The sequence below is a fragment of the Mesoplodon mirus genome (genome assembly GCF_964341445.2).
Source record: "Mesoplodon mirus genome assembly, chromosome: 12".
In the NCBI taxonomy this organism is placed as follows: Eukaryota; Metazoa; Chordata; class Mammalia; order Artiodactyla; family Ziphiidae; genus Mesoplodon; species Mesoplodon mirus.
Window position 1 is genome coordinate 46,272,483 of NC_138988.1, and position 16,233 is coordinate 46,288,715.

General features: G+C 43.6%; 1 protein-coding gene across 1 annotated transcript; it reads right to left on the reverse strand.

Moving 5' to 3' along the window:
* Positions 1-5,043: 5,043 nt before the first annotated feature.
* Positions 5,044-7,224, reverse strand: LOC309813681 (protein phosphatase 1D-like). Its single transcript, XM_082638737.1, has one exon. It carries the CDS (start codon positions 7,058-7,060, stop codon positions 5,390-5,392), a length of 1,671 nt encoding a protein of 556 aa, XP_082494863.1. The 5' UTR covers positions 7,061-7,224; the 3' UTR covers positions 5,044-5,389.
* Positions 7,225-16,233: the final 9,009 nt, after the last annotated feature.

A 16,233-nucleotide genomic window follows, 5' to 3' on the forward strand; every position in this document is an offset into this window, starting at 1 on the left:
AAGCATATTGTTATTTTTTATTTTTTTAATTTTTTTGCGGTACGCGGGCCTCTCACTGTTGTGGCCTCTCCCGTTGCGGAGCACAGGCTCCGGACACGCAGGCTCAGCGGCCATGGCTCACGGGCCCAGCCACTCCGCGGCATGTGGGATCTTCCCAGACCGGGGCACGAACCCGTGTCCCCTGCATCGGCAGGCGGACTCTCAACCACTGCGCCACCAGGGAAGCCCCATGTGTCTTTTTGAAATAGGATTTTCTGTGGATATACTCCCAGGAGTGGGGTTGCCGGATCATTTGGTAGCTCTAGTTTTAGTTTTTTAAGGAACCTCCATACTGTTCTTCACAGTGGCTCTTAACCAATTTCCATTCTCGCCAACAGCGAGGAGGGTTCCCTTTTTTCCACACCCTCTCCAACATTTACTGTTTGTAGACATTTTGATGATGGCCATTCTGACTGGTGCGATGTGATAGCTCGTTGTCATTTTCGTTTGCGTTTCTCTGATAATTAGCCACGTTGAGCATCTTTTCATGTGCTTTTATTTTTTTTCCCTTAAACAGTGTGAGTAAAAGTTATCTCTTGAAATGGGCTTCTGGAAAGTCTTCCCATTTTTGAGTTCTTCTTCGATGACCTACCCCAGCACGTTACTTGAGGGCAGGTATCACCTAACGCCCCTCAGGCCTTGTGAACATTAAGTGCCCAGCAGCAGCGGGTTTATAGCTGTTGTTACAGGAAGCGGCCACACGGCGGCAGGATTTCTTCATGCTCCAGTGTGGTGACTCAGGCAACCAGAGCCTTAGGGAAAGTTGTGTTCCTGGCTTGTAATAGAGAGGGGAGTGTGCCAGCACAAGGACTCAAGGGCTTGTGCCTCATTCCTTTTTCCCCCTTACCCTGGCAGATGCCAATCCCTGCATAACCACTCTGCTGAGGGTGCTGTCGTCCGTACATGGGGCTACTCTAAGGAAGGAGGCTGGAGGTGGGGACCTTACCACTAGGGGACCTGGTGACCAGGTCCCTTGTTAACGCTCTTTGAGCCCAGAGGGTCCACCATCTTTGGGGTGCAGTAGGCTTGGCTTAGGTGTAGGAGGGCCTGCCTGGATCTGGTGATCGTAGTCCCATCTAGAGGGGACGGGGCAGTCTGAGTCCGGGCAGGGCTCCTTTGTTGGCACGTCCTCCCCGCTGGCTCCCTCAGCACCAGCGTACTCCAGCCATGGGACCCAAGGCTGCTCAGGCTCCAGGGATGTGACACCAGCCCAGGTCACTAGGCCTGAGGGTAACAGAGTAGGCATTTCTTTCCTTACTTTTTTTTGTGTTGTTTTTCATTTAACTTTTACTTTAACTTGGAGTAGACTTGATTTACAATGTTGTTTTTGTTTTAGGTGTACAGCAACTTGATGCAGTCATAGATATCCATATGTCTATTGTTTTTCAAATTCTTTCCCCATTTAGGTTATTACAGAGTGCTGAGTAGAGTTCCCTGTTTTGTATAGTAGGTCCCTGTTGATGATCTATTTTATATGTGTGTGTGTGTGTGTGTGTGTGTGTGTGTTAATGCCAACCTCCTAATTTATCCCCCCTGCCCACCTTTCCCCTTTGGTAAACATAAATGTCTTTTTGAAGTCTGCCAGCCTGTTTCTGTTTTGTCAAGTTGTCATTTGTATCAATTTTTACATTCCACCTATAAGTGTTATCCTATGATATTTGTCTTTGTCTGACTGTGTTCACTTAGTTTGATCACCTCTACATCCATCCATTTTGTTGCAGATGGCATTATTTCATTTTTTTAATGGCTGCATCATATTTCATATATATGTACACCACATCTTCTTGAGCACCTAACATGAGCCAAGTATTATTGTGTGGAGTTTATATTCTTTATCTCAATGGTATAATAGCTCTCTGTAGTAAGGGGTTATTATTGTCACAATTTTTTTCCCCATAAACAAATAAATAAATAAGTTTATTTATTTATTTAGTTAGTTAGTTAGCCTGTGTTGGGTCTTCGTTCCTGCACGTGGGCTTTCTCTAGCTGCGGCGAGTGGGGCCTACTCCTCGTTGCGGTGCACAGGCTTCTCATTGCGGTGGCTCCTCTTGCTGTGGAGCACAGGCTCTAGGTGCGCAGGCTTCAGTAGTTGTGGCTCGAGGGCTCAGTAGTTGTGGCTCACGGGCTCTAGAGCTCAGACTCAGTAGTCGTGTCGCACAGGCTTAGTTGCTCTGGAGCATGTGGGATCTTGCCGTGTCCCCTGCATTGGCAGGCGGATTGTTAACCACTGCGCCACCAGGGAAGTCCTAGTGTCAGAAGTTTACACATGAATACGTGGGGGTATACTGAGAGGTTTGAATTCAAATTCAGTGAGTATGTCTCCACGTGTGACCATGGTTGCACCACTTTCGTTTTTCATCTACCCCTATTGCTGTTTTGTGCCCCACTCTAGGTTCTTGAGGTAGGTATCCCAGGCTTCTCTCTCTTCACTACTCCTGGCCCTGCCGCTGAAAGACCTCCCGTGACCTGGCTCCATACACGGAGCCTGGAAGGGCCAGTCGCAGCCTCTGTCTTCCCTTCCATACTCAGAGCTGAAGATCTTACTCAGAGGCCTTACTGGTGAGGAGTCAGACACTTACAGAAAATAATAGGAACAAAAGACAGAAAAGTTGGGGAAAGCAACTTTAGAATTTATCAGAGCCTGGCGATGGGGAAGAAGGCTAGAGAACCATGCTGGCTGGCAATCGATGTTACCTAAACGAGTGTGTATGTGAAGATCTGATCGTTTATGTAGCAGAGCCAACTGTTGAGATAGGCATGTATGACAAGAAGCTGATAGCTGCTTGGACTTGCTAAAAATTGAATTAATTTTAAGCAATACAGTGTTTAGTGAGGAGAAGTGGCTATGCCTCAGTATATTTCCAATGCCAAGAATATGCTGGTACCTAATTAGGCACCTGAGTCTTGTGCCACCCTGTGATAGAATCTGCACTGCATGCCATCCATGCCAGGAGAACCAACCACCAGTCCAGCAACTGGAATGGATGAGAAGCCCTCAAATGGACACTATAAGGTGGAGGGTTATTGAGATAATACCTGAAACAATGTCCTGAGAGCACCGCGTTGCTGGATTTGACTTTAATAAAGCTTTTGCTCCAGGCATATTGATACCTCAGAAAAGCCTGTGTAATTATAACAAAATTAGAAGTTTATTTTTTCTTTACTGAGTGTTGTAGTACAATGGGAACTGACACAGCAAAATTTGTTAACATTGCTAGAAAGTGGGTTACGTCCTTCTAAATTCCACTGCATCTACCAACTTGTAGGCAATAGGGATATGGTATGACCAATTCAAATTTTATATTTTAAAATGCCACTCAGAAATGTTTAACTTAATATGATGATTTGAGCACAGACATCCAACTCTCTAATTCCCCATCCTTGTGACTGATCTTGTCCTGAAAAGAATACAAAAGAGAAGAGAACAAATAACAATACTACCTTTTGCCTCAATTCTTAAGGACTTTTCTTCATTCTTAAAGACTTGTGTAGATGGATGTGAATTGATCGTGAGGGATGACTCAAAGCCTTTTCTGAGAAAGTTTCTGTTTCTTAGGCAGCAAGTAGAGGAGATTTGAGCAAGGTTTTATTAATGTCCCTGAGTTTGGAGGAGCTAGGAGGGCATACTGAGTGACTGTTGAGGGACCAGATGAGAATGTCAGTATTTGTTGCAATAGCTCAGTAGTAATAGAAGCTCTATTAAACAAAGCCAAAGATGGACAGGTCTTCTCTCTGACTATCCTATTCTGAAGAATGGGACAAAGAAGGAAAGTACACACAACATGGCCAGATCACAGGGCTTCTCGGTCAAAGAGAAAACTGATAAAGCCAGTACCTGGTGGGTTGGCCTCATCAAATGTGAGAGACACTCTGTAGGTTCCCCTCAATTCCTGAATTCTGGTCGATCTTTATTTTTTTTGCGGTACGCGGGCCTCTCACTGTCGTGGCCTCTCCCGTTGCGGAGCACAGGCTCCGGACGCACAGGCTCAGCGGCCATGGTTCACGGGCCCAGCCGCTCTGCGGCATGTGGGATCTTCCCGGACCGGGGCACGAACCCGTGTCCCCTGCATCGGCAGGCGGACTCTCAACCACTGCGCCACCAGGGAAGCCCTCTGGTCAATCTTCGAATGGAAAAGTTGACTTGTATCAAACAGTCCTGGAGTTTACTGTCTGTGGGGAGGACCGCTCACATGGGCAATGAGCTCATATTGTCATTCACCAAAGAGTCACTTATTCTCTCTGTGGGAGGGTTATTCTTTTTTTTTTTTTTTTCTTTAACAGTTCACTGATTTTGTTCGATGAACAAACATGTCCATATAATCAATGAAAACCATAGGATATATAAAATAATTTAAGAAATGTTGGGAATTAGCAGCACCATCTGTTATTGACATAGCAAGAAAAACTTCACATATTTTATGCAAACACTAGAAGAGGATATAACTACTTTTAAGACCCACTAATGCCACTGAATGTCCAGGATGATTGAGAAGGGCATCTTTTTAGGCAAACCTACCTCCTTCTACTTCAAAGATTTGGTGAGCAAATCTGATGATTAATGTTTAGAAAAAATGCTACTGAAAGAAATAAGAGATACTGCATAGTATTTTAATTAGGACAAGGAGACTAAAACCCAGCTGCTTTTGCATGGCTCAACACTTCTGCTTCTATGAAAAATTTAGTTCTGAATTATGAAATCAGAAATAAAGAATAATTTTTAAAAGACACTAGTTGTCTCTAAGAAACATTAAGTGGAACACAGGTCACTATGAAAATACATCACTTTTCCAGTTTGCTTCATAATTTACTTTAAAAAGTTGTGTAGCTTTCATCACACGTGACTTATACAAATGTCTTAATAAGCATTTTTAAAAGTTTAAATGTATTTCTAAAATCGAATAGATTCTTTTGATCTTTTTTTAAACCTTTAGCCCTGTTGTTACGTTTACTGTGTATCAGTGTAAGAGACTGAGTTTGTGTGAAGGATACAAATTTACACACATTTTATAGCAACTTATACCCTAACATCTACAAAATTCACAGGTATAATACAAGCAAGTACAAGGCCAGGATAAAACTGTTGAATTCCAAAAAGTCAAACTGTATACTATTTTTATTTTGTCCCCTTAAAAAAAGTTCAGCTTCGGCACCAAATTCATAAAGCCCTCTTAGAAGTCTGGAAAAAAAAAATTCCAGATATATTTCAGCAAACACAAACAGTTTTTCTGTGCTGGTGAAGTAAAGGATTTCCCATTTTCTTCTGGCCCCTAAGTCTGCGTCACATGGTAAGTTTAACAGAGTTCTTTCGCCGTGAGTTTGTGGGGAGGCTTGCAGGCTGAGCACCGCTGCTTCAACTTAAACCATTTCGTCTATGCTTCTTCACAAGAGGGCCAGAGTTGGATTCTTCTAATGTCCTTTTGAAGTTTGTTGGAGGGGTTCTTTCAACTTCTTGAGCTTTCATTTGACCTGGGATCGACATCTCTAAGTTTTTTTGGTCCATGATGGTGTTTGTTGAATTGGTAGGCACAAGGCCAACTGACAGGCTATTATTCAAAGAATCATGTATCCTTAAAGTCAGGGCTTTAGTGCAATTTTCTTCAAGTGGCTCTGGATCTTTTGAGGATATGACTGCAGCCTGGACATTCCCTCGAGCTATCTCAGCTGCGACTTCTAAATAATTCTCTGAGAAGGCATTACTACGAACAAGAGCAGGTATGTGGTCCTTAGAGTTCAGCCTTGGCCATGGGTCCTCCTCCAGTGACTTGACTGGTGGTGTAGAACATGGAGAAGGAGTCATCACGCAGGTTTCTTGACTATTATAGGAAGGGCTATCAGTCAGGTTCAGGTAGAGCTCGTCTCCATTGGTGAAATCTCCCTGAGTGCCCACTCCTGGAGAGATGCAGATTACTATGGCACTAGTATTATCCGCTCGAAGCCTACGCTGCCTCCAGCGGCCTAGAGCTCGATTCACAAGCATTTTGGCACAAGACTGTCCATGCTCACCCATCAGGTATTTTATCTCCTCTTGGTCCTGGCACATTGAGATGGCATCTTGAGGTGGAATCATATTCCAAAGACCATCACTCCCCAAGATAATATACTTGTGCTTCTGGGGATCAAGAGTGTGGACACTTGTGTCTGGTTCAGGTGACACCACAAACTCACCACTGAAGAAATCATAGCTCCAGAAATCACCAAGTGCTCTTGCTACTGCCAGAAATGGAATCTGGTCAATGACTGTGCTCCTTCTCACAGGTCCACTGTGAGTGAGCCGAGGTCGTTTCCAAACTACACGATTCACCCCAGACTTGTTCATCACGCTCCCCCCAAGTGCTTCAATTCGTTCTCTTTCCTTGGGAAGTTCTGGCTTATGGTCCTGTGTCACCTCCACCGCTCTGACAAAATCATCCTTTGGGTCATCCTGAATTCCAAGAACCACCCCTGAGTCACCCACATGAGCTACATACATCTTCAGGCCCCGTATGATGACCACACTGGCAGTTGTCCCTGACGTGCTGGGAAGACCTTTCATAGTCTTTGGCCATTCTGCCAGTTTCTTCCACATGGCGAGATGACAAGCGAGGAAGCCTTTGCGGATGGCAGCGCACACCTTCGCCGGCTCGGAAGAGGTGAAGCCCTTCTGCTTCTTGATGAAACCCCACAAGTGCTCCCGGGCAAACTGTGCCGCCTCCCGCCCGCCGTGCCCGTCGCACACGGCGAAAAAGGCCACTGAGGAACGACGGCGACAGCAGCAGCCGGGAGCCGGCGAGGCCCCGGCGTCCGGCGGCGCGTCGCAAGCCTCTCGGGCTGCCACCGCCGGGCCTTTCCCCGAGATTTCGCCGCCAGGAAAAGCCAGCGGTGACCGCTGCGGAGGCAACGGCTGAGAGAGAGACCGCCGCGGCGAGGGTTCTTCTTCAGCCGTGGGCTCGGGCTCCACCACGATCTGAGTAACGTCCTCCATGTGCTTCCTCCCGCCCTGGTCTGAGAAGACGCTCACTCCCAGGGAGTACAGCCCCGCCATGGCAGGCTGGCCGAGATCCCGCCGGTCCCACGCAGCCCGCCGAATGCGGCAGCGGGATGCACACTCTGCGCTCGCCGGCCAACTATTGTTTATCTTCGACTACGTCGAGAAGGGGGAGGGAGCGGTCCCGGGGGGGAGGGGCGCGCACGAGGTCGAGACTTGTCTGCCAGAGCTGGGCAGAAGCGCCAGGGGGAAAGGAGCCGACCAGCTGCGTCTTCGCAGTGCGCCTCCCGGGAGGGTTATTCTTCACACTCTGTTGAAGTCAGGCTTGGCCATGAGACTTGTTTTGGCCAATGCAAAGTGACCCTGACCCAGCCTCATGCACAGCATCCCGTTCCCTTTGAGTAGAACGCCTGCCCTTCCCGAGTTGCCTACTTAGAGAGCTGCTACTCATCCCAAACAGTCAGCTGGCTCAGAAGCCTTAGCCCACCTATTCAGGCAGGTGTCAAGCAGCCTGCTCATTCCTTTGTGGTAGCTCTGGTCATATTATTCACTTCCACACCTTCTCTCTCCCACCTGGAGATCCTTGTGGGCAGAGGATAATGTTCTAGTCATCTTTGTCACCCTGGCACCTTATACAGTTCATGGCACATAGGAGATACTTAATAAATCTTGGATCAAGTGAGTGAGTGAAATGATTTCTGCAATCAGTAGTTACAGCATATATTGGACAGTTCAAGCACGTCAACATTCATTTATTCGGCAGACATTTATTAAGCTCATTCTTTGTGCCAAGCATCGTGATAGGTGCCAAGATTACATTTGTGAATAAGCTAGTCCTGGCATCTGTCCTCATATTGCTTAGGAAACCTACGAGAAGATAGACAGCCATATACAGTGGAAGGCAGGAGTCTGGCAAGAAATACAGTTTCATGAATCCCACCCACATTGAAAGATCAGAGAGCAGAATATAGGAGTGGGGTGGGGGACTTCCCTGGTGGTGCAGTGGTTAAGAATCCGCCTGCCGTTGCAGGGGACACAGGTTCGAGCCCTGGTCCAGGAAGATCCCACATGCTGCGGAGCAACTCAGTCCGTGTGCCACAACTACTGAGCCTGCGCTCTAGAGCCCTCAAGCCACAACTACTGAGCCCACGAGCCACAACTACTGAGCCTGCGTGCCACGACTACTGAAGCCTGCACGCCTAGAGCCTGTGCTCCACAACAAGAGAGGCCACTGCAGTGAGAAGTCCGCGCACCGCAATGAAGAGTAGCCCCCGCTCGCTGCAACTAGAGAAAGCCCACGCGCAGCAACAAAGACCCAGCGCGGCCATAAATAAATTTATTTTTATTTTTTAAAAAGGGCCTTCCCTGGTGGCGCAGTGGTTGAGAGTCCGCCTGCCGATGCAGGGGACACGGGTTCGTGCCCCGGTCTGGGAAGATCCCACATGCCGCGGAGTGGCTAGGCCCGTGAGCCATGGCCACTGAGCCTGCGCGTCCGGAGCCTGTGCTCAGCAACGGGAGAGGCCACAACAGTGAGAGGCCCGCGTACCGAAAAAAAAAAAAAAAAAAAAAAAAAAAAAAAAAAAAAAGGAGTGAGGTGGGGCTTGCTCAGGTTAAGATCTGTACAATGCCTATGGCAAGAGGTTGTTGAATTAATGCCTGTTATGAAGCTAGGAGGCCCTAGAGGCACAGTGGGCTCAGAGCCAGACCTTGGTGAGGAACAGATTATGGGAACAACTGTACTCATTTTCCTGAATGTGTCTTAGTTCTCTCTCCACCCTTGTGAAGTCAGGACATGATACAGCAGTTAGGAAAAACCCCAGGCTGAATCAAAGCACAGAACAGCTTCCATATGGAATGTTGGCCACGCAGGGGTGCTATTTACTTCTTCAAATCCTCATTATTTAACACATTTCTCTTATACTCCTGATTCTGGGACTAGCCTAGGTGGTCTCTGTCAAACCCCACCTGCCAGCCTTGAAGTTCAGCACACTTCCTCATTTTTATGCCTTCTGAGGGGATTGCTGTCTGTGACTGGGGAGAGCAATTCAGGATACACATTACTATGTGTTCTCGGAATTCATCCTCAGGTCTTAAATGGTGTGATCAGCTGGACAGTGTCTCCTGACCTTGAGAAGGAGCGATTGGCATTAGGAAGCACGCTGAGCTGATGCTGCCCTGCCCTTAGTCTCTAGACTGCTGCTTGGTTCCAGGAACGAGGTAAGAGAATCGTCATAGCTTTTCTGAGGGCTCTGTGAGCAAGGCCTTGATGAGGCTGGAAGAGAAGACAGCTGTCGTTTGATGAGCACCCATTAGGTATTAAGTTCCTTCCATTCATTGTCTATGTAAAACTTTCTAATAAACTTCATGAGGTAGGCATTATACCCCCATTTTATAGATGAGGAAACTGAGGCTGGATGGGTACATTATTTGTCCAAGGTTATACAGCCCAAAGTGGTGAAATTCGGTTTTAAAACCAGGTCTGTCTCTCTCCGCAGCTCCAAATTCTCTTTCTTCATGTGATTTGCAAGATAGAGCCCCTGCCCTTGTAGCATTTGTAACTTGCTTAAGGAGACAAGATTCCTGAAAGTATGTTTAATAAAAAGAGGTGACAGCAACTCAAAGTTGATGAAAGAGAGCTACTTTTATTGACACGGGAACGGCCACAAGATATTGCTAAGTAAGGAAAGGCACGCTTGAGAATAGCAAGGTAGGCTCCAGTGGAGGCAAACAGTGAGGTGTATCGTGCCCCCTACCCAGATCAAGATAGCCCAGACGGCTTCCTCACGTCTTCTGCCAGTCAGCCTCCTCCCAAGGGTCAACCACTGTAATGATTTCTCTTACTATAGGTTAGTGTAGATGACAAAGAAAATAATTTAGTATCTGCTCTTTTATGTTTAGATGCTTTTACCACATTTTGTCTGTGAGGTTTATCCATGTTGTTACGTGTAGCAGAGGCTTTTTAAAATTGCTGAGTACTATTCCATTGACTGAATATACCACTGGTTGATGGATATTTGGGTGGCTTCAGATTTGGGGCTTTTGTAAATACTATGAACGTTCTTTTACATGCCTTTTGACTGACCTATTCATGTATATCTCTTGAATATCTATAGGTAGGTAGATACATTGATATAATTTTATATTAACTAATTATTATATGAGTGGAATTGCTACATCATACAGGTTAGGCATATGCTTGGCTTAGACAGATACTGCCAAAAGTTTTACAAAATAGTTGTAATGAAGTATCCTGCTTCCAGCAGTGTATGAGAGTCTCAGATACTCTGCAGCCTCCTCCTTCATAGTCTTTTCTAGTTCCCCGAACACGGATTGAACCCATGCCCTCTGCATTGGAAGCATGGAGTCTTAATCACTGGACCACCAGGGAAGCCCCTGGGTAGTCTTTTTAATATTAGCCATTCTGGTGTTAGTATAGATGTAACATGTTATGGTTTTAATTATATTTCCCTAATGACTAATGATGTTGAGTACCTTGTTCATATCCTTATTGGCCATTTGGATATTCTTTTTGTGTAGGTAGTAGCGTTGGGGTGAGGGTTCTAACTGTGCCTGCAGGGGCCGGCATGGTTTGAACTTCCACTGGCACCAGGAGAGGGAGCCTGCAGGGTTTCTTACAGGCCTATCCAGGTGTGGGGCAATAGGAGAAGAGGGGGAAAAGAGGCTTGAAAGCTGTTAGTGATCAAATATCAGTAATGAAGTTATACTCTTTATTACAGTGTTGCTCAGATCTGTGGTGATAAGATAATAAATCTGAAATAGCCAATACTTACCTTGTTGCCTACACTTGGAACACAAGATAAAGAAGTATGAAAATGAGATACTGATTATCTTAACTCTTTGGTCTGGACCAGGGAACTAGCCTTTAAATGTGGTATGTCCTGCTTGGCTGAGCTGTGACTGTTTTACAGGTGAGAACTAGTGGTAGAATTTCAGAAAAAAAAAATACAGTCGTGACAGAAGCATGGAGCCTTGACTCCCCAAATAGTAATAAGCTTAAAGAATATGTCTTATGTAAATTATTTCTTCTCAATTCTCAGAGACTGTGGAATAGAGAGGGAAGGCATCATATTATATTTGCTTTTATAAGGAATATAAATGTTAATTAGCTTGCCCATAGTTACTGCTTTCTGGAGCAGTAATTTCAGACAAGGATTTTGAAATACAAAGTCAAAGTGTATTTAAACATTTTAATAATGATTTAATTATTTTAATGTTAAAGTACATGCTGACCATAAGGTGGTTTACAGCCTCATCCCTGGTCATGTGCCTTGAGTCTAAATTTTCTCTGACCTGCCATTAGAGACAAAGTTTAAGAATTACTGCATAAGGGATGCACCTCTTAATAAAACAAGGTCCTAATGTTCCAGAAACAAAAGGAGCCACCTGGAGGGCGCAAAGGGCAGTGGGACTGGCAGGCCCTAACTCACCCCTCTATAATTTGTTGTCTTTCCCTTAGAGTTACTGAATTTTCTCCTCTTTGACAGTGTGTCTGACCCTTAGTTTACTCAGATATGGTTCCTCTCTAGCCAAGGCAAGGACAAAAATCCATTTTACACTTTTCCCCAATTCCATGAGTGGTGCAGCCTAGATTTTGAGGCTTACTTTTTCCATCTATAAAATGGAGACTATAACATCTACTTGTGGGGCTATTATAAATATTTTTTAAAAAATTAAATGCGCATGAAGAAACCTTGCACTATATACCTGATCATTGTGGATGCTCAGTAAGTGTAGCTAATTACTCATTGAATCCATCCATTCTGGAAGTTGATATAACTGATACAGACTCCGAGCTTCCTTTAGGCAAGGGTGACTAACCCCCTGGTTTGCTCACTACTGTCCCAGTTTTAGCACTGAAAGTTTAGCATCCCAGGAAACCCCTCCTCAGGACACAAAAAGTCCCAGTTTTTGGTGATGGATGCAGAAGTCTGGGGGAGAATATAGAACCCCACAAGGCTACCTGAAAAATAGGGGCTGAAATCAATACGATTTTTAGTGTCAGATGGATATGGCATAGATTATCTGCCTTCTGTAGTTGCTGTTGCTTATTTTTTTCCCTTACCATTGATGCAGGCAACCATGATTTATGGTTCACAAAACTGGAGCATTCATTGTAACGTCACTCCAAATGATGTGACTTAAATGTCCACCTTAAGTGTGTTGTAATCATGAGCACTAACAGTCTATTTTTCATTTTGCTTGTGGATTAACTATTGGACTTTGTATTGAGATAGTGCTAGTTTAATTTTTGACACTGAATATCATGACCATGTTTTCTAGGAGTTCAGATAATGAAAACAAGAATGATTATCCTACCAGTGCCAGTATGACACAGACATCACTGAAAAAGAAGGCTAAATGACTCATATTTTATTGAAATATAGTTGATTTACGATGTTGTGCCAGTCTCTGCTGTTCAGCAAAGTGACTCAGTTATACACATACATACATTCTCTTTTTTATATTCTTTCCCATTATGGTTTATCCCAGTAGATTGGATATAGTTCCCTATGCTATACAAGAGGACCTTGTTGTTTATCCATTCTAGATGTAACAGTTTGCATCTACTAACTCCCAGTCCATCCCTCTCCCTCTCCTCTTCCCCCTTGGCAACCACAAGTCTGTTCTCTATGTCTGTGAGTCTATTTCTATTTTGTAGATAGGTTCATTTGTGGCATATTTTAGATTCCACATATAAGTGATATCATATGGTGTTTGTCTTTCTCTTTCTTAGTATGATAATAACTAGTTGTATCCATATTGCTGCAAATGGCATTCTTTCTTTCTTTTTTATGGCGGAGTAGTATTCCATTGTATATATGTACCACATCTTCTTTATCCATTCATCTGTTGATGGACATTTAGGTTGTTTCCATGTCTTGGCTATTGTGAATAGTGCTGCTATGAACATAGGGATGCATGTATCTCTTTGAATTAGAGTTTTGTCCAGGTACATGCCCAGGAGTGGGATTGCTGGATCATATGGTAATTCCATTTTGAGTTTTCTGAGGAACCTCCATACTGTTTTTCACAGTGGCTGCACCAACTCACATTCCCACGAACAGTGTAGGAGGGTTCCCTTTTCTCCACGCCCTTTCCAGCATTTGTTATTTGTAGACTTTGTAATACTGAGTGACGTGGAGCCTCTTTTCCTGTGTGCACTGGCCATCTGTATGTCTTCTCTGGAGAAATGTCGATTAATGTCTTCTGCCCCTTCTGCCCATTTTTCGGTTGGGTTGGGTTTTTTGGGGTTTTTTTTCTTTTGAGTTGTATGAGCTGTTTGTATATTTTAGAGATTAAGCTCTTGTCAGTTGCATCATTTGCAAATATTTTCTCCTATTCCATATGTTGTCATTTCATTGGTTTCCTTTGTTGTGCAAAAGCTTGTAAGTTTGATTAGGTTCTTTTTTTGTGTGTGGGTGTGGTATGCGGGCTTCTCACTGTTGTGCCCTCTCCCGTTGTGGAGCACAGGCTCCGGACTCACAGGCTCAGCAGCCATGGCTCACGGGCCCAGCCGCTCTGTGGAATGTGGGATCTTCCTGGACCAGACACGAACCCGCGTCCCCTGCATCGGCAGGCGGACCCTCAGCCACTGCACCACCAGGGAAGCCCAGGTCCCATTTTTTTATGTTTGTTTTTATTTCTATTGCCTTGGGAGACTGACCTAAGAAAACATTGGTACGATTTATGTCAGAGAATGTTTTGCCTATACTCTCTTCTAGGAGTTTCATGGTGTTGTGTCTTATGTTTAAGTCTTTAAGCCAATTTGAGTTTATTTTTGTGCATGGTGTGAGGGTGTGTTCTAATGTCATTGATTTACATGCAGCTGTCCAACTTTCCCAGCACCACTTGCTGAAGAGACTTTTTCCCCTTTTATATTCTTGCCTCCTGTATCGAAGATTAATTGACCATAGGTGTGTGGGTTTATTTCTGGGCTCTCTATTCTATTCCATTGCTAAATGACTTATTTTAATGACAGATTGAAGGACGTGTACATCTGGATTAGGGCAGTGAATAACCCAACAGAGCATACTGCACACTGTGGAGAAAAGTTCTGGACACTGGAAGTCCAAGATCAAGGTGCCAGCAGGGTTGGTGACTGGTGAGGCCTCTCTCCATGGGTTGCAGACGGCTGCTCAAATGACCTCTTCTTTGTGAGCATGTGGAGAGAAAGAGAAACCAAGCTCTCTGGAGTCTTTTCTTATAAAGACACTAATCCTAATGGACCAGGGCCCCACCTATGACCTCATTTAATCTTAATTACTTCCTTAGAGGCTCCATCTCCAAATACAGCCACACTGGGGGGTTAGGGCTTCAACATATGAATTTTGGGGTTGGGGGCACATTCAGTTTGTAACAATGTCCTTCTTTAATTTGGAAATATATTAATGAGAGTGGAGAAAAGTATTATAGCAAAACAATTTATATGCTCTTTCTCCAAAGCTGTTTGATGATCTTTGAAGAGGCCACAAAGTCTGAAAAAGGATGAACTGAGTACACCTGAGTCATTAGATGTTATGGATAGGTTGCAACAAAAACTCATACAAGCAAAAAATGACTTGATATTTGGAAGTAAGACTGCTTTAGAACTCCAAAAAAGTGTCACCAGAAAAGGGTAGCCAGTTTAAACAGGACTTTCTCAATTAATTAAAAAAAATTTTTTTAAGTTGAAGTATAGTTGACTTACAATGTTTCAGGTGTACATCAAAGTGGTTCGTATACATATATATAGATAGATATATAGATATATATATACTTGTATTCTTTTTCAGATTCTCTTCCATTATAGGTTATTACAAGATATTGAACATAGCTCCCTGTGCTATACAGTAGGTCCATCTAGATGGTTATCTATTTTATATATAGTAGTGTGTATCCATTAATCCCAATTTATTTATTAAAACTGTAACTGATTTAGAATTTAATTTTACAACTTCAGATTATCTCTGTGCTTTAAACTATTTTCCCTGAGAAAGAGAGGTTTAACTTATAATGACATCCAACATGCTTCAGAGTGTTTAAAAATGATGGACATTTCAGACATAGATAGCCCATCTGATGAATTTACAGATGCAAAGTAACTGACTGACAAACAGCTGCTCTACCAAAACAAACCTGTGGATACAAAGTAGATGGACATTTTTGGAGAGCTGGAAACTAATTCCTATAAGTTTATAAGCCTGCTGTTGCAGGTTCATAAGATAAACCTAGTAAGTAGAATCCTGTTTCCCATGGTCAAATGCCTTTGTTGAGAGGATATTTAGCTTGATGTTATCACACTGGACTGATGCTAGGAATCAATGAAACATACACTTGATAAGAGCACAGCTACAGGTCAAAGTAAAGTTTATCTTTGACAGGAGAGTAAAAATATCCTACTATAGTATGGGATACAAGGAAGCATATTGTTATTTTTTATTTTTTTAATTTTTTTGCGGTACGCGGGCCTCTCACTGTTGTGGCCTCTCCCGTTGCAGAGCACAGGCTCCGGACACGCAGGCTCAGCGGCCATGGCTCAGGGGCCCAGCCACTCCGCTGCATGTGGGATCTTCCCAGACCAGGGCATGAACCCGTGTCCCCTGCATCGGCAGGCAGACTCTCAACCAGGGAAGCTCTGCCACCAGGGAAACCCATATTGTTATTTTTAAATTAAATCTAGGTAATATCTGTTTAAGTAGTCCTATTACATTTCTGTTATCTTTTTAAGCAAGCTTACATTTATATAGCTTAAGAATATACAATGATATAGTTTATATAAATATCCAATAAAGAGTTTAAATAAATTGCTATATGAGAGGAGAGAAAGAAACCAAAATTTTGTTATATTTTTCTCACATATATTTTTCATTGCTACTAATTACTATTGCTAAGTAGTCCTATTTTTGTTTTGTTTAAATAATAGAATTTATGAAACAAAAATTAATAATATGGAATAATAGATAATTTAATATGACATCTGTTTCTGTATTTTTATGTTGAAGTAATAGCACATATATGTATAATAATTTGTTATATATTATGTTATTATGGGACTTTTTGGTATGATAGGGCTCTTTTTTTGACCTGGGAACCCTTTTGTCCTAGATTGACTCTCTAAGCGCTTGGCCCTCCTACCTGTGTGCCTCAACTTTTACTGTAATAATGTCATGGAACAAACTTTTCTAAGACTCAGTGATTTCCAACCACAGCGTTTATCCTCATGCCTCTGG